This window comes from Rhinichthys klamathensis, unplaced genomic scaffold (assembly GCF_029890125.1).
Source record: "Rhinichthys klamathensis goyatoka isolate OS25496 unplaced genomic scaffold, OSU_Roscu_1.1 h1tg001016l_1, whole genome shotgun sequence".
NCBI classification, from domain to species: Eukaryota; Metazoa; Chordata; class Actinopteri; order Cypriniformes; family Leuciscidae; genus Rhinichthys; species Rhinichthys klamathensis.
The window spans coordinates 157,501-182,777 of record NW_026607306.1 but is presented as its reverse complement, the minus strand read 5'-3'; the positions used below and the strand labels follow the sequence as shown (position 1 = coordinate 182,777).

The window sequence follows — 25,277 nt, the reverse complement described above, 5'->3', positions numbered from 1 at the left end:
CGTCCCGTTATACTTCAGCCAATCAGAACACACTTCCCTCAGAACACGCGTCCCGTTATACTTCAGCCAATCAGAACACACTTCCCTCAGAACACGCGTCCCGTTATACTTCAGCCAATCAGAACACACTTCCCTCAGAGCACGCGTCCCGTTATACTTCAGCCAATCAGAACACACTTCCCTCAGAACACGCGTCCCGTTATACTTCAGCCAATCAGAACACACTTCCCTCAGAACACGCGTCCCGTTATACTTCAGCCAATCAGAACACACTTCCCTCAGAACACGCGTCCCGTTATACTTCAGCCAATCAGAACACACTTCCCTCAGAGCACGCGTCCCGTTATACTTCAGCCAATCAGAACACACTTCCCTCAGAACACGCGTCCCGTTATACTTCAGCCAATCAGAACACACTTCCCTCAGAACACGCGTCCCGTTATACTTCAGCCAATCAGAACAGGCCGACTCGGCTTCCAATTACACTTCACTATCACAGCTTCTTAATGATTCTGTTAATCATTCGTTTGCTGATTTGGAGAAAGAAAGAGTTGACAATATTTAAAGAAAATATTCCATTCACTTAAAGGTGCATTGTGTAATATTTAGGAGGATCTGTTGACAGAAATGCAATATCATATACATAACTATGTTTTCAGTGGTGTATAAAGACCACTGCGAAACCTCACTGTTTAACTGGCTCCTCTCTGCTGTCTCAGACGACGACATCACTTCCTGTCGGCCACCATAACTTCTGTTGGGTGCATTACACAGTGCACCTTTAATCGTTAATAATAATATTATAACAATTTATATTTTTATAATATAAAAATATTTATTTATTTAAGCTTTTAATTTAATTACAAATACTATTAAATAAGATTTAAGACTTATATATAAAGCTAATAAAATGTTGTCTTTTTAGCTCGATGTGAACCTGTATAAATTAAATCATATATTGATTCACTTGCATTGATATTTTTTATTCAGCTACCTTCTCGAACCTGTATATCAGTTATATCTCCACAATTCTGCTATATTTCTCTCTGTCAGTTCTCTGTGCTCAGTGAGAGAGCAGGTCAAACCAATCTAACTCTATCACAAATCACTTCAGACCGTGAAGCCGATTCACTGAGAACAACAGACTCAAAAGAATTATTAATTTGCGTCACTGGTTGTGATTTTAAATACGGGGCAGATATTCTCCATCGCTAGTCCAATCTCTTCTCTCATACGCTGAACTAATCTGCATGATGTAATCACTGTTCACCAGTAACACTCTGACCTGTGTGTGTGTGTGTGTGTGTGTGACAGGTCAATCATCAGAACGTGGTGAAGATGGGGCATCGGCAGGTCGTAAACATGATTAAACACGGAGGAAACCGACTCGTCATTAAAGTGGTGCGAGTCAGCAGGAATCCGGAGCAAGACGACAAAACCCGGAAAAAAGGTACGACAATCCTCGAGGAATCGCACAATGTTTTTTCTTGGTCATGTGACCGTTAAGGGAATGTTACATTTGTCATTCTTCAAACATTATAACAAGTAGGCCTAGTATCATTTAAAAAACACAAGATGAACATCCAACTGAAACATTTCAGACAAAATTATGGATTGGGGGGGTGCAAGTTTTTCATTTTGTAACTAAACATAATTTTACTAGGTTTAGTGACAACATGTTACAATGTTTACATGGTACAGTGACTGCTAGGTTACTGTTTTTATTGTTGCTTGACACAAATGTCATGATTTCAATTCAATTCTTGTGATTTGATTCCGATCTTGCTACAGTTGATGTTCGTTTTTCTCAAGAAACAAACTCACCTAATGCTGTACAGAGAGAGCACTGTCAGCTGGTATTATTATTAAAGGTTAAAAATAACTCAATAATATATTGCGTTTTTTATTATAAAAACAACGTTATAATGTTTTAATGATATAAGTAAAAATACAATAAATATGTAATATAGTGCACAGTGCCAACTAATGTGCTATGGTCATTAAATTACTTTCCTGAGGTAAATGTAACGTTATGTTCTCCAGCTGTTTTATTGACCTCTTTCCACAGTTGAAAAACACTGATTGATTTAAATTATTTAATACATTTATTATCTTATAAATTTGGCTTCTTTAATCGTTGCCATCGGTTGATATGTAGGGCATTTATTTATTTGTTTGTGTCGCAGCTCATGATGTTTAGCAAAGCTCATTTCTCCCTACACAAGTCTTTTTTACTCATGTCTATTTATAAAAAATCAAACATTATGATACTCTATCATATACTGTCTGCATTCAGCAAATACGCAGTTATATTTGTAAACACATGAAGATTTAATTCCAGCTTTGGCGAATCTAGCTAATGGATTATGTTCATCTCTTGACGCATGATAAATCCGTGTTCTGGTGTGTGTTCTGGAGTGTGTTCAGGAGTGTGTTCAGGAGTGTGTTCTGGAGTGTGTTCTAGAGTGTGTTCTGGAGTGTGTTCTGGAGTGTGTTCTGGAGTGTGTTCAGAAGTGTGTTCAGGAGTGTGTTCTGGAGTGTATTCTGGAGTGTGTTCTGGTGTGTGTTCTGGAGTGTGTTCAGGAGTGTGTTCAGGAGTGTGTTCAGGAGTGTGTTCTGGAGTGTGTTCTGGAGTGTGTTCTGGAGTGTGTTCTAGAGTGTGTTCTGGAGTGTGTTCTGGAGTGTGTTCTGGAGTGTGTTCAGAAGTGTGTTCAGGAGTGTGTTCTGGAGTGTGTTCTGGTGTGTGTTCTGGAGTGTGTTCTGGAGTGTGTTCAGGAGTGTGTTCAGGAGTGTGTTCAGGAGTGTGTTCAGGAGTGTGTTCTGGAGTGTGTTCAGAAGTGTGTTCAGGAGTGTGTTCTGGAGTGTGTTCTGGAGTGTGTTCTGGAGTGTGTTCTGGTGTGTGTTCTGGAGTGTGTTCTGGAGTGTGTTCAGGAGTGTGTTCTGGAGTGTGTTCAGAAGTGTGTTCTGGAGTGTGTTCAGGAGTGTGTTCTGGAGTGTGTTCAGAAGTGTGTTCAGGAGTGTGTTCTGGAGTGTGTTCTGGAGTGTGTTCTGGAGTGTGTTCAGGAGTGTGTTCTGGAGTGTGTTCAGAAGTGTGTTCAGGAGTGTGTTCAGGAGTGTGTTCTGGAGTGTGTTCTGGCGTGTGTTCAGGAGTGTGTTCAGAAGTGTGTTCAGGAGTGTGTTCAGGAGTGTGTTCTGGAGTGTGTTCAGGAGTGTGTTCTGGAGTGTGTTCTGGAGTGTGTTCTGGAGTGTGTTCTGGAGTGTGTTCTGGTGTGTGTTCTGGAGTGTGTTCTGGAGTGTGTTCAGGAGTGTGTTCAGGAGTGTGTTCTGGTGTGTGTTCTGGAGTGTGTTCTGGAGTGTGTTCAGGAGTGTGTTCTGGAGTGTGTTCTGGAGTGTGTTCAGGAGTGTGTTCAGGAGTGTGTTCTGGAGTGTGTTCAGAAGTGTGTTCTGGAGTGTGTTCAGGAGTGTGTTCTGGAGTGTGTTCAGGAGTGTGTTCAGGAGTGTGTTCAGGAGTGTGTTCAGGAGTGTGTTCTGGAGTGTGTTCAGGAGTGTGTTCTGGAGTGTGTTCAGGAGTGTGTTCAGGAGTGTGTTCTGGAGTGTGTTCAGGAGTGTGTTCAGGAGTGTGTTCTGGAGTGTGTTCAGGAGTGTGTTCAGGAGTGTGTTCTGGAGTGTGTTCAGGAGTGTGTTCAGGAGTGTGTTCTGGAGTGTGTTCAGGAGTGTGTTCAGGAGTGTGTTCTGGAGTGTGTTCAGTAGTGTGTTCTGGAGTGTGTTCTGGAGTGTGTTCAGGAGTGTGTTCTGGAGTGTGTTCTGGAGTGTGTTCTGGAGTGTGTTCAGGAGTGTGTTCAGGAGTGTGTTCTGGTGTGTGTTCAGGAGTGTGTTCTGGAGTGTGTTCAGGAGTGTGTTCTGGAGTGTGTTCAGGAGTGTGTTCAGGAGTGTGTTCTGGAGTGTGTTCAGGAGTGTGTTCAGGAGTGTGTTCTGGAGTGTGTTCAGGAGTGTGTTCAGGAGTGTGTTCTGGTGTGTGTTCTGGAGTGTGTTCTGGAGTGTGTTCAGGAGTGTGTTCTGGAGTGTGTTCAGGAGTGTGTTCAGGAGTGTGTTCTGGAGTGTGTTCAGGAGTGTGTTCCGGTGTGTGTTCTGGAGTGTGTTCAGGAGTGTGTTCAGGAGTGTGTTCTGGAGTGTGTTCAGAAGTGTGTTCAGAAGTGTGTTCTGGAGTGTGTTCTGGAGTGTGTTCAGGAGTGTGTTCTGGAGTGTGTTCTGGAGTGTGTTCTGGAGTGTGTTCTGGAGTGTGTTCTGGAGTGTGTTCAGGAGTGTGTTCAGAAGTGTGTTCAGGGGTGTGTTCTGGTATGTGTTCAGGAGTGTGTTCTGGTGTGTGTTCTGGAGTGTGTTCTGGTGTGTGTTCAGGAGTGTGTTCTGGAGTGTGTTCAGGAGTGTGTTCAGGAGTGTGTTCAGGAGTGTGTTCAGGAGTGTGTTCAGGAGTGTGTTCCGGTGTGTGTTCTGGAGTGTGTTCAGGAGTGTGTTCTGGTGTCTGTTCTGGTGTCTGTTCTGGTGTGTGTTCAGGGGTGTGTTCTGGTGTGTGTTCAGGAGTGTGTTCTGGTGTCTGTTCTGGTGTGTGTTCAGGAGTGTGTTCAGGGGTGTGTTCTGGAGTGTGTTCAGGAGTGTGTTCTGGAGTGTGTTCAGAAGTGTGTTCTGGAGTGTGTTCTGGAGTGTGTTCTGGATTGTGTTCAGGAGTGTGTTCTGGTGTGTGTTCAGGAGTGTGTTCAGGAGTGTGTTCAGGGGTGTGTTCTGGTGTGTGTTCAGGAGTGTGTTCTGGAGTGTGTTCTGGAGTGTGTTCTGGAGTGTGTTCTGGTGTCTGTTCTGGTGTGTGTTCTGGTGTGTGTTCAGGAGTGTGTTCAGGTGTGTGTTCAGGAGTGTGTTCTGGAGTGTGTTCTGGAGTGTGTTCTGGTGTCTGTTCTGGTGTGTGTTCAGGAGTGTGTTCAGGGGTGTGTTCTGGAGTGTGTTCTGGAGTGTGTTCTGGTGTGTGTTCTGGAGTGTGTTCTGGTGTGTGTTCTGGAGTGTGTTCTGGAGTGTGTTCTGGTGTGTGTTCTGGAGTGTGTTCTGGTGTGTGTTCTGGTGTCTCTGCAGGCTTGGACGGACTTCTGAAAACACACAGCTTTTCTTACCAATCAGTGCATTATTTGCTTATTTACCTTTACCTCCAATTATTTATCCAAAGCGACTAATGAGGAGAGCAATAGAAGCAATTAAACTAACAATAGGACAACAATATGCAAGTGCTGTGACGAGTCCCAGTTTAGTCTAACAGTATACGTAATGTTTAAAAAAAATAGATATAGAATTGAAGAGAAAAAAAAGAAAGTGTTAGTATTATTGGATCACATTTTTAACTATAAATGAATGAATGAATGAATGAATGATAAACATAGCTACATTAAGATGGATGATAACTACAGAAAATGAAAAATGTTCTAATATGAGTGCTTTAATCAGGCCTATGAAATCAGAATGTTTGTTCATTTTGAAAAATCTAATGTTATGTAATGCTATTATACTGTAAATATTGTTATATGATACAGATACAGAATAAATGATACAGAAAGCAAGGAGTCACGTGTGTGTGTGCGTGTGTGTGTGTGTGTGTGTGTGTGTGTGTGTGTGTGTGTTGTAGCTCCTCCTCCACCCAAAAGAGCTCCAACAACTGCACTCTCAATGAGATCCAAGTCCATGACATCTGAACTGGAAGAACTAGGTAAGTTCAGTCTTACATGCCTTACTTTACAACGTTCAATTTAATTTACATTTATTTGTATAGCGCTTTTCACAATACATATAGTTTCAAAGCAGCTTTACAGAAAATGTGTGTCTACATTACAATTAAGAGTGATCAATCTATCTAGTGTTTGGGAGAGTTGTTCTGCCTGGCCGATAACGCTTGTGCACGTTACAAGGATCAGTGACATCAATATCTATATCAGTAGGACTGGTTCCATGCGATATAATTAAATCCAGTGTATGATTACAACGATAACGTTTTGCTTGAGCCCAAAGGAGTTTAGTAAATCTGTAAACGCACCCCCGAACGCATCATTTGAATGATCTACGTGAATGTTAAAATCTCCACCAATCAGTGCTTTATCGACGTTGACCAATAGATCTGAGAGAGAATCCGGGAACTCTTCCATGCAGTCAGCGTCGGGCCCTGGGGGTCTGTGTACGGCAGCCAAAGCCACAGATAGCAGGGATTTATTATATCTGAGAGTGTCACATTTAGCCGGTAAACATGTGTGCTGTCCTGAGTAACATTGAGAATCTCTCTATAGAGAGTAGACGGCTCGTGCTAATAACAGTCTGCTGGAGTAGACTCATTAACACTGAATAATCGTTTGGTTTAAGTCAGGTAGAATACATTAAAACTATTATCTGTGATCATTTACAATAACTGCGTTAGGTGTGAGCGATCTAATGTTCAGGAGACCTAGCTTTACAAATTGTTTTTGTTCACTAAATTTGAGATTTTCTGGTTTAATCACGGTCAGATTTGTCTAGATCCCATAGATGTATTGTTTGACCTCGCTAATCGGGAAATAGACACAGTTTCTATATGATGTACTATACTTGCACTTCTTTCAATTAAGTGGTTTGAACAAAGACTGTGATTTGAGGTTTACGGTGTGTAAAACATCACTGCTATTTTACTCAGTTCTCTTGTTTGAGTAAAGCAACACTATTGCTGTTGATCATACTAGGGTTAGTGATCTGGTCTAACCCAAGGGCAGGTTTATACTGTCCTGTTAGGTTTAGTTTTCCCAGTTTTTTTGGCTTCTTTAATCATTGCCATCGGTTGAAATGTTTTTTGTATCGCAGCTCATGATGCGTTGGACCATTTTCTTTGTCTTTGTCCATTTCTTGATTCCCAAACTAGGGCTGCACGTTTTCAAGTTTTTCATTAACCGTTAACCCGAGGCCCTTAGCGGTTAATACTCGGTTAACCATAGTGTGCGCGCCGCAACCCCGAGATACAGACACACGAGAAAGGGGTAGTTCATTTTTAACACCTTTAATAACTGGTTGGACCACATTTAAAACGAAATTAATTTATAGAAATAAAACGCAGTGGTAAGGACAGAGCAGTTATGGTGTGTTCACACCGAACGCGAGTTTAATTACATGGGCGAGTGATTACATACAAAGTAAATGCAAAGACACGAATAGACGCACCATTCGCGCCGGGCGTTGCGAATGACGCGAATTGGGCGACGCGTTTGCCGCGAATGTCTTCCGCGCAAGTTGAAAAATTTGAACTCGAGCGAATGTTCAAGCTAGACGCGATAGACGCGTAACGTTATTTGACACTCTATTCGCGTTCGGTGTGAACACACAAGACCATAATGATGCCCGGGTGTTGGCTGTTGAGATTGTACAACAACGAGGTTGTACTTTAAGTATATCTAAGCACTGCATTGCAATACTTACATTTTGCCCCGTCATTCTCGATTTTAAAGTGCTCCCACGCTGTGCTTTTCTTTGCCCGCTTCATATTAGAAAACTGGTCATGACTACTTCTTCTTGTGGACATTACAAATGTATGGGAGCGCTCTGGCGGTCTCTGGTGGTGCAAAAATGTATTACAACTAAATTCAATGCACGCCATTGACGCCACTTAACTGAGCAAAATGTTTCACTCGGTTAAGCAATTTTTAACGGTTAATCGGTTAACCATGGACACCCCTATCCCAAACCTAATTTTGATATGGAAGCACAGGAGCGATGCGAGTCGAGGGAGTCATATCTCCTTCTGTTCTGTAAGAAGGCGTCACATTCTCGGATCGTGGTGACAGTGACTCCAGCAATATTGGCGTTTGAGTTTCATCACCGATTATATCTGAATGATCTATGGGTACTAGAACTAGAATGTTCTGATGCAAGCAATGGTTCTCAACCCAACATGATCTCCTGGCATGTCACAGATGCTTCAAATAATTTAAAATAAGACAAAACAAGCTCGTACCATCAATATTTAAACTGTAATTTGTTCCCCCAAAGATCCACCTAGAAAGGTTAAATCCTACTGTTTTAGTCAAATGTAGAAGACGTTTTTGGTGGTTACCATTTTTATTTTCCTAGTCATAATATTACATTGTTGCCCATGTCTCTGACAATGTTCCTTGTTTGCTTACATGCACGCACTGAGCGCGCTCCATACTTCATACAGGATCCCCGTGGTCAACCGTTGCAGAGCAGATGCCTGTGTTAGAGATCGAATGCTATTTGTATTTCTCCTGTCCCTCAGACATTATTGCCTTTTGCAGATAAAGTGGAAGAGACTGCGCATCTGCAGAAACCAGCGAATGGAAAAACCTCGGCAGTCGCGACTATCAAGCCCCGGCCCTCCAGTCGCTTTTCGGCCGCATGCATGGATGTTACTGTGAGTTGCACCTGTTGTCTTGTAGCCTGAAATTACACGCGATAACCATCCAAACATTATGGGAGTGTTACTTTTGAATGTTCTCTGAAAGCTCTGTAACATTTAAAAAATGTTAGATGCAAAAACAATGTTTTTTGGTAACATTATTAAAGATCAGATATCTGAACAAACATTCTATTATTGTTCCTGGAAGAGTGTTTGTTCATAACTTCTGAGAATGTTCCCTGTTAGCTGGGTTAGATTATAATTGTGATTGATGATTAAAACGATCTGAAACTGTATGTGTGTGTGTGTGTGTGCACACATTGAGCTCTAATCAATAAATCTGATTTACAGCAGTCCACATCTGAAAGGCCAGGAGTCGCTATAGTTCCTCCTAATGTTCCTGGGAGATCCCAAGGAAGTTACATTCGTGTGCCAAAAAGCTCCATGAAAAGACAAAAATCCATTGGTAAATAAATAATCTTTTTCTGTCTTTTCCTCTACCCATCAGAGCAGCTTCATGAATGAAAAGGATTCTTATTAAAATCATTTGTTAAAGTCGCTCATGACGCTCATTGACCAAACAGAAACGATGAGAATTTATTTATTTTTTATTCAAAGCACATTGAAATTGCAGCCATTAACTAATAGACACACATATTTGTGTGTAAATGAGTCTGCAAATGTTTTCACACAGATATCATAATTCATCAGTTAGTTTGTACTTAAACCAACTGAATGTAGATCCAACTGAAACCACAAAAAATGAACCTCATCAACTCCTGTGGCCTTGGAAACATGTTAATTGTTAAGCCAGAATGTTAATGTACAGGATAATTGATGACGGACTGTTGAATTATAGAAATCGGAGGCATTTTTCACAGTGGTAATGCAAAGAGAACCACAAATGTGCATTTTGTTTCTATAACTCAGTGTCCACTGATGTAGTTACCAAATCTCAAGACATATTTCAGGTTTTAGTCTCTAAAGGTTTCCTGTGTGTAGAACTAGTTTCTCATATGGGGTGTAACCGGACGAGATTTTCACAGAGAACTTTCACAAAAATACCTAGTATTGGGTTCATGTTTTATGAAACATCTGATAAGCACACAGAGACATATTATAATTATAACCAGTTCTTCAATCGGTTGCACTCTATTTCGCTGGTTCACTTTAGACATTCTACTAACTATAAGCAACTTTGCAACTACATGTCAACTAGCTCTCAGAGTAATAGTAGACTGTTAGGGTTAGTGTTACCCTTCAATTTCATTTTGTATTTCTTCAGAACTCTTTCAAATGTGCAAAATTAAATTTGGTCAAAAAATGTATTAAAATCATTAGTAGTTTATTTATTGAATTTAATGAATTTTTCATTTTTAAATGAAAATTATTTGAAAACCAATGACTCAAGAGTCGACTCAGACATGAACTGCGTGATTTGAGAATGGTTTTATTAGGATATGTATGTAACAAAAACAACAAGCAACTTGTCTGTTGGCTAAGCAACTTAATGAGGCGTCAGTCTAAACATGTCACATGATCCTTTCTCCAGGAATCGCAGGAGAAGAAAAGAAGTTACTGATACCTCCACTGCTGAAGTTCACCAGAAGTCTCTCAATGCCTGACACATCTGAGGAAATTCCCCCACCTCCAGGCATCTCTCCTCCATCCCCACCTTACAACCCCAGTACTCCTATGAGATATGAGCCCAACCAGTCCATTTACACACAGAGCTCAACAGGCAGATGCCACACCATAGAAAGAGACCAGGTCGTGTACCATCGGCAGAACTTTGAACAATATGACTATCAGACTTATCCAGCCAGCCAGCAAAACATGTGTACACATAACAAGGCCCATGTGCCAGAGAACCCATACTCAGACATAGCTGGCAAACTTCTGTACGTCCCACCAAAACCAGCCCGCAGGAAGGGTATACTGATAAAGCAGCCAAATGTTGAGGATAGCTCTGATAAAACCTGTTCAATCCAGATACCAACCATTATTGTTAAAGAGCCTTCAACTAGCAGTAGTGGCAAAAGTAGCCGAGAGGGTAGCATGGAAATTGAGACTCCCACTTCTGAGCCAACCGGCCAGCTACGACCGGAGGACACCGGAGGGTTCACCGTGAGCAACCCTTTTGCAGCTGCTATTGCCGGGGCCGTACGTGACCGCGAGAAGCGTCTTGAAGCACGCAAGAACTCCCATGCCTTTCTGTCAATGGATCTCGGAGACGAGGATTCATCTATCCCCACCCCTCGTTTACGCCAGTCTATGTCCATAGATGAAGGCATGTTTGCTTTTGATAAGAGTTTAGAAAAGCGTATGGCTCCTCCGGCTCCTTTATTAGGGTTCCAGCGAATTAGAAGTGGAGGCAACATGACAGACTTTACCCTCCCCGAACCAACAACTGAGCCCTTCACAACACGCACCGGGAACTGCCCCAACACAGGCAGTCCCATTACTCTCAATGATGGAGATTTCCAACACCAGGCCAGAAATAGAGCTCTGAAGCAGCAAGTGCAACCCCCTCTTCCTCCACCTAAAGGAGAATCTCGCAAAGCAAACCTCAACCAGCCACTCTTCATTGACACCAAGCTACGGTCCAATATTGAAGCCAGCTTTGTTGCCACAGCTCAACCAAAAGATTGTGGAGGTTTGTTTAGGCACACAAGAGAGTCCAATCATGCCACAAAGGCGGCGAAGGAACGTAATCCATCTGAGCAGTTGAAGAACAGCTATAGCACATCGCAACAACAGTCAGAGGGGCTCCTCATGGTCCACACACTAGATAAGACCAAGCCACAAGTGAACAGTCAGTCTGATGGATTCAAACAAGAAGAGTCCCTGGTTATGGGCAGTGCAACCATTGATTGCAATGACAAACTTATAGCCCCCAACTCCCAGCCATCTCATACAAGGACCTCTGCCACATCCGTGGAGAAGCCTGCCAACTTCTCCTGTAGCATTCCTCTTCCCCCACTGAACTCAGTGGATTTTGATGAGGAGTTTGACTTGCCTGAACCCTTTCCTCCACCTCTGGAGTTTGCCAACAGCATTGATGTTCCTGAGGACCAGGTTGCAGAGATCCTCAAGCAGAAAAAGAGTCATGCAACAAGGGGACCCTTGCCTGTTTATCATTCTCATGCTTCTACAATGAACAGTGTGGAGTCCAAGTGTCTTCCAGGGCTTGTGAATTGCATGAATCCCCACACCTACCCTCCACCACCTCCAGAGAGTTTCGAGCCTGTCACAGACTCAGGCATTGAGGAAGTTTTTGGTCGAAACAGTGGGGATCCTCACTTTGAGGCAAACAGCACAATTTCCACAATGTCCAGTGTCTATACTCTTTCATTTGAGGGACTTGAGGACTCATACATAGCCTATGTAGACGGGCAGACTCTGGTGGAGCGACCGCCGGTTCCACCGAAGCCAAAAATGAAGCCCATAATCAACAAAAGCAATGCACTTTACAGGAACTCTTTGATGGAGGAGAGCATAGAGTCGTTTGGACGGCCACCACCACCTCCTCCACCCTGGGATGGTGTAGCCCAATCTGAGCCGCACAAAGCGCTTGATCAGCGGGGCTCTAAACTGGGGGGAGACGCCCATGAGCTCCCGAACCCCCTCTTACCCAATGCAGATCCTAAAGTCAATGTGATCAGTGAACTCAGTTCTAAACTTCAACAGATCAACAAGGACAGATTTCCGAAACGGGGACCTCTCGACCCACCTGCAGGATCCAGAAGCATCGGATCAAGGTGAGGAGCACAATAAGAGCTTAGCCTGTCTCATGTGAGATTTATTTTAAAAGGAAAATTCCTGCACAAAATAAAATTCTGTAACACTTTATTTCGATAGTCCACTTTAGACATTCTAATAACTATAAGTAACTTTGCAGCTACATGTCAACTAACTCTCATTAGAGTATTAGTAGACTGTCTGCTTAATATCTGCTAACACTTTATTTTGTTGGTCCCCCAACAGATATTCAACTGACTATAAGTAACTTTACAACTACAGGTCAACTTATTCTCCTAACCCAAACCATAAACTAACAGTCTACTGACAGTCTAATGTAGTCTACTAATACTCTAATGAGAGTTAGTTTACATGTAGTTGAAAAGTTACTAATAGTTAGTAGAATGTCTAAAGTGGACTATCGAAATAAAGTGTAACCTAATATTCAAATGTAGGACTGTGTCTGGCCTATAGGTATGTACAAGCTGTGTAAAGATTGTAGATTAGACACACCTGGGGTAGATCAAGGACAACACAAATAAAAAAAAGATTAAATGTTATCCAAATGTTGTTACAGCTGTGAAATAATCTTTTAATACAGGGGCATGGTTACAAGCTTTACATATGTTAATCTCATGAAATTTGTGACGGATTAACAAGATAAAAGAGTTGAAGCAAAGCAGGTTCCCTACACCCGTTTCAGAAGATCTTGGAAGCACATGCTTAGACTGGAATTCCTGCCTAGACAAATGTCCTTGTATTTGTAACTAAAGGTGTCTCTACATTGGACTTAAAGCATTAGTTCACTTCAGAGCAAAAACTTCCTGATAATTTTATCACGCCCACGTCATCCAAGATGTTCACGTCTTTCTTTCTTCAGTCGAAAAGAAACGATTACATAATCACGTTGAAAGGTCACACGTGGGACCAACCCGTTGGACCCCATTGAAGTCACTATATGGAGAACAGTGTTAATTTCGTTGACGAAAATAACGACGAAAATTATTCGTCAACGACATTTTTTCACAGACGAAAACGAGACGATAACTAAATAAAACCTAGTTTTGAATGACAAAGACTATGACGAAAATCTATTGACATTTTCGTCAACGAATAAAAACTAGACGAAAATGTTAGATAGTGACGATTTGGGAAGCGATCCGTCAGAACTGATGTCCTGCGTGTGTGGTAGATGCGCACATTTGTAGGCTACTGTAACGTGATCTACCCCGCGGTCATAAAACGTTAAAAAATGTGAACGTCTGGGAGAATGAGTAGAGCAGACATATAGATCTCTGAATAAGAGTGACGATGCAAAAAAGAGCTCTATTCGGTGCGGTTTTCTGTGCGCACACACCTAACCCGAAGCGTGCAGTCATGCACAATACACCTACAGCGCGCGAGTAGGCTACTGAATTGAGCTCGCTTTCGTGTCTGAATGGACAAATACACAACAGTATGTCTAAATGTCCTTTTTGGAGAGTATTCATGTAAACTATGCTGGTTATGTCTTAAACTGTGAGTGTGTCGGATGTGCATCAGTGCAATTGTATCCGCATGTCATTGGACATGATCCGACGTCTTAAAGTGACAGTGGCAATAAACCTAATGCGGTCCGTGTCCTTAATTTTGATCAAGTAACAAAAGAAAAAGAGAAAAGCATTCACTGTTTGTTAATAGCTTTAATAAGGATTAATTATATTTAATTCATACAAATAAATATGTCTGCTTGAAAGAATAAAGAATGATGTGTAAGTAGTTATAAGGAATGAATATATCATTCATCGTAAAGAAGACTGTGTTGTACTTTAGGAAAAGTGGTTTTATTTCATTTTAAGATATTTTTTAAGTCACAGTAGTTAAATCTGTATCTGTATTGCATGTTCAAACTTAAAAATCATTCATATTAATAGGTTAATTAGATGTTTTCTCCGGGAGTATGGGTTTGGAAATTTTAGAGAAATTCTAAATTAACGCATTACAATTGAACTAAACCCATTATATTTTAGTCGACTAAATCTACTGTAGATTTAGTCGACTAAAATGTTATTGTATTTCGTCGACTAAAACTAGACTAAAACTAAAACAATTCATATGACTAAAATATGACTAAAACTAAATGGCATTTTAGTCAAAAGACTAAGACTAAAACTAAATCAAAATTTGCTGACAAAATTAACACTGATGGAGAAAAATGCTGAAACGTTTTCCTCAAAATCCTTGTTTTTTTTCCACTGAGGAAAGTAAGACATGGACATCTTGAATGACGTGGGGGAGAGAAAATTATCAGGAAATGTAAAAATATCTGAAGTGACCTACTCCTTTAACTGAGTGTGTCAGTGTCGACCCAGATCCGTCACACATCCGGTACACATGGATTCCACACATACCGGATGTGGGCCGGATCTGGGTCGACACCATGTTGCTGTCTGGGCTCCTTTGAGCCACATTTATTGACAGAATAGTGTGTTGTTGTTGTCAACACAAATGTTCTTTTCCTTAACGCACTTCTTTCTGTATGTGTGTGTGTGTGTTTTTTCAGAGAGTGGATGACCCAAGCCTCAGGTGCCAAACACAGCAACACAGTGGCTTCTTCCTCAACTACACACTTGCCTCCTCAGGCTGCCGGTCCTCCTGAATCGGGTCGCAGCTCTTCTCTGCCAGTCTCTGCCGGCTCTCCCACATTAAGGGATGCGTTCAGCCTGCCGTCTCCACCCGTAGTGAACGCAGAGCAATGCCACAGCCTCAGCTCAGTCAGCAGTCAATCGCTGTCCCCACTCACGCTGCTCCAGGCGGCTGCCGACAAGCCTTTTGCTGACAAACCCGTCCTAGTCTGGACCAAGCATGATGTAGCCGACTGGCTGGAAAGCCTGAACTTGGCAGAACACAAGAAGACCTTCTTGGACAATGAAATTGAGGGCACCCACCTTCCTAACCTCCAAAAAGAAGACCTTGTAGACTTGGGTGTCACCCGTGTTGGGCACCGGATGAACATTGAGAGGGGTCTCAAACTGCTAATGGACAGATAAAGGTGCGATGCTGGGCGTGGATATCGACTCGATCAATCCCTCGTCTCCTCCGATGTTTATCAGTCTGTGCTGCATCTCCTGTTGGAAGTGTTGGGAGGATGTTGTGGTCAGAGCAACTATAAGAACCAATGAACAAAAACTGCACTCAGGAACAAGTCTATGTGGACTCGTTCTTATGATCCGAAGCTTCATTTCAATATCAGGAGCAACTGTAACCAGCAGAGCTGGGAGGTCCTTTTTTACCTTTGATACAGGAATATTTCATTTCAGATGTTGTCTGCAAGCGTTCCGTATGTTGTTGCAGAAAACGTGGACACAGTTGTTTCGACCTTATAAAATGAGGCTAGCTGAAAGCGTTGGATTCACTCAGGCTTGAATATGAACCCTAAATAAATGTTGGGCACATCCACACATTTCAGGACCTTTGTTCATGATGCTTCTTGTTTTCAATGGGATTGCATGAGGACAAGACGTCACGTACAGCCTCGTCCATGTTGTTTGATCCTGATGGCAAAAATGAATGCTACAAAATACACGCAAGCGTTCCCGAACAAACACCTTTTTCAGCATTCTTTTGGCTCACCTATTTATTCTAGGTAATTTTGGTTGATTCTGAACTATGTTCATAGGACGACTAAGGCTTGAGAGGAAGAGCGTTTCTAAATGAGAGTTGTGGAGCAGATCTGATATCAGGCCTAATTATTGTGCACAAACATCTATAATAATGCGTCTGCTGCACATTAAAGTAGCTACAGGGTTTTGTTTTATTTCGTACTGTGGCTTGGGTCGATGCACTGGTTATCAGTGGGATGGAGGAGATTTAAAGGCAAGCTTGCGGTTGATCATGGGGTTTACGTGCACCAAATGATTGAGTTTTTGTATATGTGTGTTGTTTCACTGAAAGATCCAGTTGTGGCATTTTGATTAAATTACAGTGTCAAAAAATTAAGCGTATGCATGGATGAACAACACATTTAGAAAGTAGATGCCGGAGTGGAGATTCCCCTACTTTAATATGAGCTGCAGTTTTAGAGATTCCATTAGCGAGTTTATAGAGGATGTTTTAAGCCGTTATAAAACTTGGAATCATGTTTCTTAATATATAAACTGCTAGCCAGCATGCAGAATGCATGTACACCTTGATTGTGAGAATTATTTTTCTTTTTATCTTGTACTGATAGTGGGATATCTCTGCGGAGAGGAGCAATATCTGCTGCTGAGATCCGAGTATGACTGAATATAGACCACAATATTTTTAAAAATGTGGGCCAGAAATATTAAATCGCAAGCCTTTCTTGAACAACGGTTTGCCACTACACTGCTGCTACTGTGAACAAGTCATTTTTATAAAATAGATCCTCTTTAGATAGCATATAATAGAGTAAGTGTATTTTGGATTTATATAATTATATTGCCTTTTATAATGCGGTTTCAATGGTGTTGTTCCCACTGAACTGTGGTTTGCCAAAAAAGTCAAATGTTTGAATAAAATGGGTATATTTGTTAGATTCTTAATATAGCAAATCCAAAACGCAATATATTTATACTATGATTAATGCATACTGTATATATTTAGATAATGTACCTGCCACATCATAAACAAGCACAATATTCACCTTATATCTATGGCATTGTCAGTGTCCTGTTGTTAAACTATGAGTTTTCCCTTTGACTTCAACCTATGTTGCTTTACTTTGCTTACATGTGAAGGCTTGTGTTCACACTGTTAATGTTGTTAAAGACCTTCTAAAGTAGAAACTCATTGCAATGACCAAGAAAACGTATTGTGGGAGGAGTGCATTTACACCTTGTATGGCGACTAAATCTGAAATAAATAAATATGGCTCTGGTCACGTGCGTCAATGTGTCTAACAAACATTTGCACTTAATTACAATTACTAACAGAGAAATAAAGTTCAACACATGTGGCCGCATAATGGATTGTGAAAAATACAAAAAACACTAGTTTTATTTATTGTTTTATTCTTAAATGAGGTTTCTTATAAAACAGCCTTGTAAAGAGAGCCAGTATAGATAAGCACAGACTTTATTTGAAAAGGATACTTAGCTAAAAATGCACACCAGATTATGTCATTAGCGGTTGCTATTATCCAGTATTAACTCGACTGCACCGATTGTCGTTTGTCACCAGATCATTTGCTATAGCTGGGCTGTCAGAAACAGAAACGCCATGCACTCACAGAAACAAAGATCGAGTCCAGATGTGGCCGAACACCTCACAGACGAACCAGAAGCACGACACGACGCAATCAGACACACACAAGACATTTAATACACAACCCTTCAAATACCATTAAAGTGATTCTTATAAACCGTTTCAAACACTGCGAATTCCAGCAGTGATTATTATGGCATCACGTTTTGGCCTTCATTCATATTTTCAAACATAATTAATTTGTTCCCCGTTTCAACACTGCAAAAAAAGACACTAAAATGAACAAAGTGTTCGTACGGACGCAGCTTTAAGAGTCGCAAAGAAGCCGCACATGTGCATGATTTATTCTCAAAGACACCAGAAGATCTCTGATCTTTGGTCTACTCTCTTATTTCAACGTGTACGTGTGTGTGTGTGTGTGTGTGTGTGTGTATACGCTCTTAGAAGTGTCATAAATCTCTATTGGCAGAGGCATCTACTCAGGCCTACTGACATGAACGGGACGCGAGCGCTGAGGCGAACGCTGGCGCGAGAGAAAGGAGAGAAGAGAAAGCAGGGCTGATAAAGGAAGCATGGAGTCGAGGGCCGACGCCCCGCCGGGAACCAGTGAGTCTATTGTCGAACTTCAACGTAATTGGCTGGGAAGAGTCCGTACGAGCCCCGACACACACCCCTCCACCAGCCCTCGTCGATCATCTCGATGTTGGTTATGATGTCATCCGGGTCAAAGGAGATCTCGTCATCACCCGCTGGGGAGGAACAGAGGCGCGTTACTTCACTTCCTGCTCTTAAGAGGCAGCTGTGCAATTAAACGTAACAAAACATCAACAAAACTGATATTGAAGTAAAAAACTATTTAAAAAAAATGAAAATTGCAATTATTTGTGAAATTTAAAGTTATTATTGAAGCTCGTTTCCACCATGAAAAAAAAAATGGATATTGCAACTTTTTCTCAGAACTGTAAGTTATAAACTCGGGAATGCGAGTCAGAATTGTGAGATATAAAAACTCAATTGTGAGGGAAAAAAGGTTGAGAGAAAAAGTCTCTTTATTTTTTATTTCATGGAGGAAAAACTTTTTTCCTCACAATTCAGACTTTTCGTAATTGTGAAGAAAACAAATAAAGGGTAACTGCGACTTTTTAGCTACATTTTTTTATTCGCTGCTATTAACAGAAACAAGCTTCCATATGCAACACTGAAGTAAACGTAAAATTGTGCAGTAGAAAGACTGAAAGTGTATGTCTTGTGATGTCATTTCTTATACGCCGCCCGCTGTAAAGGGACTGAGCCGATCCGCTGGTGTAGCAGAAGTGTTGCTGGCGTTACGCCACTCACATACAGTGCAGAGGTTATGAAACGTGATGAATCAGCATTTCAAGAAAGAGAGCCGTGTTAAAATGACCCGAACATGACAATGCAATACATTGATCTTAAGAGTTTGTGAACTCAAGGCGTTCTCTCACCGGCCTGATAGTCGTACAGAGCGACGGCAGTCACACCGAGATCCTCTCCGTACTCGTCCGGCTGAGCACCTGCACCACACACACACACACACACACACACGTCACTTAAACACATCTACAGTCAAAGCTACACACTGAAGCATGAAACAGCCTCCGCTCCTACAGCTGCAGGAGAGCACTGGCTGACATGAACATGATTCTGCTGATTATATGAACAGTGCTTCGGCTTATTCTCAGGCTGGTGGGTCTGAGATGACACATCTTTACAGGCCATTGCCACTATAAACAAACAGCCAGAAAAAAATAAATAAATAGAACAAAAAATGATTGTTTGAAGTACAAAAGTGCAGCAATGTTACTCATAATGTGATGTACATAAAGACATGGATGGATGACAGAAGTAAGATGCGAGTGCTCATGTGTTTAGGTTTAGTGTAGAGTGAGTGTAGCTGAGCGCACCTGAGGTCTGGATCTGGTCGTCGGGCTCAGGGCTCAGGTACAGGTCCTCCTGAACCGGTTCTTCACATGTGGGTTCTGCTGAGACCGGCTCCAGCTCGTACACGTGCGCCACCGACTCGCTGACGGGCTCCGCCTAACACACACACACACACACCTCAGCTCACGACACACTCGCGCTGGAGAATCAGTGTTTTACACCAGCTCTCCACAAGAGGGCGCAGTGAACACATGTACACTAAACACACGTGTCCTTGCTAGTGCACACAGCGTTAAACACTGGGAGACGCTCTAGTAAGTGTGCATCATTGATGTTCACTAGAAAAAATTTATTTTAGAAAAAACCTGTTAAAAATCATTTATAACCAACTTTCTGCATTAATGCATTACATTGAGTGAGAGCAGTTCCGGCATCTAAAAACTAAAGTACTGTACAGGTACAAATCATTCCTACACGAACACATTCAGATCTAACATGATGATCAACAGGAGTGTGTGGATGTGTTCTTCTCCCGTCGAGCTCTTCGTCTGATGGTGTGTGACGGCGTTCAGAGAACAAATGCACTTTATTTTAGGACTCTATTAGTTGAGCCTGGACTCCCCTGCTTTAATGGTGTAACGCTCCTTTAAAGTGCATATGTCAGGTTAAATTTGTAATTATGATTAACACAAAATAGTTAGGGGAAATACACGTTTGACAAGTTGTTGTATTGTTTTGTATGATTTTCGATACCTAAAGGCAGAATATAAGATGAAAAAGTTCGTTATTTTCAGTACTCACTTAAAACTGCTCCTCCGCCCAAACGGATCGCTTGACGTCATAAGAGGGAGACGTCTCCCAGGGCGCGGACAAAGTGAGTTTGTGAGCTGTGTTGATAATAGTACGAGTGATAAATGTCCTAATCACTAATCGTGCTGCTCTCGCTCTATTTATTTAGTTAGCTATTTAAGTTAGGTAGTTAGTTAGGTATACGCAGGCGTATTTTCACAATGGTGAATTACTGCATTTGTGCTGGGTGCTAAAACACCGTTAAAACCGGTCACAGAGTCCACTTTTTCCCAAAAAGCAGGTCTGTGTTCCGTGCCTGGGTCAACTTTGTTCGGACCAAACGCGCTGACTTCAGTGCTGCTTCGGTATCCAAGACTCCGGTCATTTGCAGCGCACATTTCTTCCAGTTTTTATGTTTCTACTGTTCGATCGCGCCCGTATCTCTCTCTCTCTCTCTCTCTCTCTCTCTCGTCTCTCACACCAACACCAACAGCACACGTATCTAACAGTAGTTCCGCATTAATTAATTTGCACGCGAGTTTTATTTATTTTTATACTCGTGTATTCATGCACTGAACCGTGACGCCCGTACCGTTTCGGTTCAATACGAATACATGTACCGTTCCACCTCTAAGTTATGATATACACCTGCCCAACTCTCCACCGGTTATCTTCACCAGATATTTTATGTTTCTTCAATAGGAATTATTTAAATTTCTGTTTGCCTCCTCATCTGTCTCACGCCTGCGAGGCTCATAAGTGTATGGCTGTGGGGGGATTTTGAGGGGGATTTTGGATCTGCTCAGACTCAAAACTCTCCATACTTGAATAGAATGTTTGTGGCACGTCTCCCTCTTCTGACGTCACAGCTCAGCTGTGTTTTAAAAATATGATCTTGACAGAAATGGCTATAAAGCTTACTGTAGGGTAATTACAGTAATAATTTTAATGATAATTAAAAAAAAAATGTAACCTGACATAGACACTTTAAATCTAATCATTCAAATTCTGTCCATTTTATAATGTGTGTGTGTGTGTGTGTCTGCCTCTCTACTACTAGTTACAGCAGCAAATAAACATGATGAACAACAGAATTTATTGATAGCGTTTAGGTGTGTATTTGACAGCGCCACCCTCTGGTTACATGATCGCATCACAACCGCATCAGATCAGCACCGAAAACATGGGGATTATTTTTTAGACAATAGGCCTAATCACACAACCTATTCGTTTCTCTATAATTATATCAACTAATCGAATATTCGAAAATCCTGACTCATACCTCAACTGAATCCTGAAATCTGTGTCAGTCCTACCAGACACTGTGTGTGTGTGTGTGTGTGTGTGTGTGTGTGTGTGTGTGTGTGTGTGTGTGTGTGTGTGTGTGTGTTATTTATATATTCGTGTGGTTGTGACTATTGTCGATGTGTGTATTGTCAGGTGAAACATAACAGGCTCTTTGTGAATATTTGGATGCTGTGTTGTTTTAATCAGTATTGGTCATTCCAAATAAAATAATCAAATGTGTGTGTGTGTGTGTGTGTGTGTGTGTGTACCTTCAGTTTGCTGCGCGCCTCGTCCTGCTCCTGCTTCTCCTTGGCCTGTCGTCGAGCGCGCTCTTCTTCTGCTCTCTGCTGGTCCTCCTCCTCCTTCTGCTTGGCGATGTTCTCGAAGCGAGCCTTGATGCTGCCGGCGCTGTTCCCAGCTAAACAAGAGCACAGGCTTCACTCGAGCGCTATGAAGCGTTATAACCAGGGGTGCACATGGTCAGGTTCTCATAGGAGCTGCACACTTATCCTGCAAGCGGTCCTCATCACCAATGAAATAAGAGTGCTTTATGTTTTCAGGCAAGTCTAACTGTATTCAGTAATTGGTTAAATAAGACTATAGTCTTCACTGTATAAATTAAATATAATGAATGTAATTTATCTGTGTTAAGGCTATAAAAGTGATTTTCTCTTTCTCTATTGTTGTTTGATTAGCAGCTGTGGGTATATTAGGCTGCTGTCATCAAGACAAATGAGGGATCTTACGCATTCGCACAGATCCAATGATGCGCATCCGGCCTTCTTTCTCAAGTGTTAACCGACTGTGTTTATGAGGATGCTTGCCAAGACATGCAGTTTGACTTAATTTTGCGTGTCTGTTCAAGCTCAAGAGAACTCAGCGTGATGCGTGATCTGTGTGCGCGAGCTCCAGTCTTGTTCTTGCACTTGATGTTTAAACTGACAGGACTTAAAAACACATGCAAATGTAATAAACTTTCACTGCATGATGGGTAAACTTGGCAATTAATCCGCGAATCGCATGCGTTCCGAAGCGAAACCGATCAACTAAGATCCCTATGCATGCATGACACCCCAGATCCTGCATCCCGACGCTAAAGCGCTATACCGTGCTGGCCTAAGCATGATCGCTATATTACCAGAGATGGAGAGAAATCCGACTCCAGTAGGTAAACCTGTCCCCAAACATGTTGGTACTCAAAAGAGCTTCCCTCCACGGTTTCTGGGTTCTTGCCCCCCGCTATAAGCAGGAGCGCAGCACTGAAGTTATTCTGACCTGCTTCGACGGGACGGGTCTTCTGATACGCCGTGCTCGGCTTCTCCACCTCCTCAAACGTGCCTGCGCTCTGAACACACAACAGCCAAACACACATCATGAGAAACACTGACAACAACAGCCAAACACACATCATCAAGATGAGAAACACTCGAGGACAACAACTGCACTTTCAAAAAGGAAGTGAACGCAAACACACAGTTTTCACAACCGTATTTCAGGTTCTGAATGTCATGTTAAAAAAGAAACAGAAATTTAATCTCAGTGTTCATTATAATGATCTGATAAATGTACCTTGTCCATTCGGTCCTTCTGCACACCATACTTCCCGCCAAAGCCTTTGGAATAATCTATAATGATGAAAAAATGTTACAAAATGTTTCATACATGTTGACCGAAGTGAAAGCCAAGGAATGTCTGAGGCTGCTTGACTGTTTTACAGGGCTTCCCCGGCTCACAGCACCGGCCCGGCTCACAGCACACGGCTCACGGCACAGGCCCGGCTCAGGCCCGGCTCACAGCACACGGCTCACAGCACCGGCCCGGCACAGGCCCGGCTCAGGCCCGGCTCACAGCACACGGCTCACAGCACACGGCTCACGGCACAGGCCCGGCACAGGCCCGGCTCACAGCACACGGCTCACAGCACACGGCTCACGGCACAGGCCCGGCACAGGCCCGGCTCAGGCACACGGCTCACAGCACCGGCCCGGCTCACGGCTCACAGCACCGGCCCGGCTCACGGCTCACAGCACCGGCCCGGCTCACGGCTCACAGCACCGGCCCGGCTCACGGCTCACAGCACCGGCCCGGCTCACGGCTCACAGCACCGGCCCGGCTCACGGCTCACTGCACAGGCCCGGCTCAGGCCCGGCTCACAGCACACGGCTCACAGCACCGGCCCGGCTCACTGCACAGGCCCGGCTCAGGCCCGGCTCACGGCACCGGCCCGGCTCACTGCACAGGCCCGGCTCAGGCCCGGCTCACAGCACACGGCTCACAGCACCGGCCCGGCTCACGGCTCACAGCACCGGCCGATCTTGTGACTGCAAACGGCTCGTTCGTATCTCAGTTTTCATCTGTCGACACACATCTATCACACAGATTTTTCCACTTCAGTCGTTTCCACTTTAAGTGATCAGTATCCTTTAACTTTGTTTGGTCGATAATATATCACAGTTTAGTGATGCACTTGCTTCTTTAAAGTCACGTAATGCTTCATTCGCCCGCTCTGCTCCTGAATCTGAGTCCCATCAAACACTCGACAGGCACGGATGTCCATCATCAAGCCTGGGAGGGTCTTCTGGGTAACTAGCACTGGCTTCAGGCATTAATTGAGTCTGAAAGATCAGCTTATTTTTCCCAGATTATTGAAAACAATCAAGGAAATCACAGACATTAGTTTTTAACTATAAACCGATTGCCTCAAGTTACTGCTGATATCACCCGTGCTCCTCAGCAGTTGTGTAAATCCTTTCTTCACCTGTTACACTGACACCTGCTTCACTATGTAATCCTTCTGGTTCTTCTGGTTCTTCACTCACAGCTCGATTCATCATACGGCATCAAGTGTGAAACACACCACTTGCTTGACTGATTCTATTCCCATCAGTTTATTTAAATCTCGCTTTGATGTTTGGTGCCCTACTGTCCTCAGTAGAATAAATGATGCATTGCAGACTGGGGCTGTTCCAGTAACTCCTGTACACACACACAAAGAGAACGCTCCCTGGACGACTTTAACCATTTCTTGCCCATTTCGAATCTTCAGTTTTTGGCAAAAATACTAGAATGCATTGTTTCCTTTCACTTGTATAACCATCTTACAGCCAATAACCTCTTCGAACTCCTTCAGGCAGGTCTCCGGCTCTGGTTAGGGTTGCCAATGACGTTTCCATCTCTATCTCAGAGCTGCTTTCGATACGGTTGATCATAGCCTTTTACTTACCAACACTGAAAGTGCTTTCGGTGTTTCGGGGACACCTTTAAACTGGTTTAAATCCTATTTTACTGAGGGTTCCCAGTTCATTGCCATGGGTGGTAACAGGTCTGAGATCAGGCACTGGTGTTCCTCAGGGCTCAGTTTTAGGCCCCTTACTCTTTCATTTATATTTGTCACCACTTGGGCATCGGTTGCGATCGTTCCGCCTTCATTATCACTTTTATGCTGACGATCCTAAAATCTAAATACACTCTAAACCTGATGTAAATCAGGATGTGTTTCTAAGATCAAGACGGCTCTGTTTGACTGGTGGTAAAACTGAAGTTATGTTGGTTTCTCCAACCAACTTCCCAAAGCTGGTTCACCAACTCTGTCTGTTGATGGCTCTGTTTTGGAGTCTCAAAGAAAAATAATGAACCTTGGAGTAATTGCTGATGCCAGTCTTACATTTGCCATATAGCAAGACTGTAGCCAAAAAAACTAAAAAAAACAAAACAAACACCTGTGCCCTTTTAGCCAGAGTATCTTAATCTATACTTAAGTTACAACGTGTACAAAACTCCTGACTGGGACCAGGATATCCAGTTTTTGTTGCTCGATACATAGTTAAGGTATGAAGACACCAATGGTGTGTGTGTGTGTGTGTGTGTGTTACCTTTCTGTGACTCGTGCAGCTGCAGTTTCTCCTGGTGATCCCATCCCATCGCAGACTTATCCTGACGGTCCGTCTGAACG

General features: G+C 42.7%; 2 protein-coding genes across 3 annotated transcripts in view; one reads left to right on the top strand and one right to left on the bottom strand.

Annotated features, from left to right (window-relative positions):
* Nucleotides 1–15,773, top strand: part of shank2a (SH3 and multiple ankyrin repeat domains 2a) — a 66,266-nt gene extending 50,493 nt beyond the window's left edge. The window contains exons 17-22 of the mRNA XM_056244600.1: nucleotides 1,315–1,450; nucleotides 5,660–5,740; nucleotides 8,301–8,416; nucleotides 8,753–8,867; nucleotides 9,954–12,162; nucleotides 14,685–15,773. Coding sequence (XP_056100575.1) covers nucleotides 1,315–1,450; nucleotides 5,660–5,740; nucleotides 8,301–8,416; nucleotides 8,753–8,867; nucleotides 9,954–12,162; nucleotides 14,685–15,171 — 3,144 coding nt within the window. The 3' untranslated portion in view covers nucleotides 15,172–15,773. The remainder of the gene's footprint in view (nucleotides 1–1,314; nucleotides 1,451–5,659; nucleotides 5,741–8,300; nucleotides 8,417–8,752; nucleotides 8,868–9,953; nucleotides 12,163–14,684) is intronic.
* Nucleotides 15,774–17,464: 1,691 nt separating this feature from the next.
* The window catches only part of LOC130079361 (src substrate cortactin-like), a 97,633-nt gene continuing 89,820 nt past the window's right edge, over nucleotides 17,465–25,277 (bottom strand). For both annotated transcript variants that reach the window (XM_056244602.1, XM_056244601.1), the window contains exons 9-15: nucleotides 25,198–25,277; nucleotides 22,895–22,950; nucleotides 22,601–22,670; nucleotides 21,595–21,743; nucleotides 19,273–19,405; nucleotides 18,814–18,882; nucleotides 17,465–18,096 (exon numbers count right to left, since the gene is read on the bottom strand). The exon at nucleotides 25,198–25,277 is cut by the window's right edge and continues 31 nt beyond it. In XM_056244602.1, coding sequence (XP_056100577.1) covers nucleotides 17,960–18,096; nucleotides 18,814–18,882; nucleotides 19,273–19,405; nucleotides 21,595–21,743; nucleotides 22,601–22,670; nucleotides 22,895–22,950; nucleotides 25,198–25,277 — 694 coding nt within the window. In that variant the 3' untranslated portion in view covers nucleotides 17,465–17,959. The remainder of the gene's footprint in view (nucleotides 18,097–18,813; nucleotides 18,883–19,272; nucleotides 19,406–21,594; nucleotides 21,744–22,600; nucleotides 22,671–22,894; nucleotides 22,951–25,197) is intronic.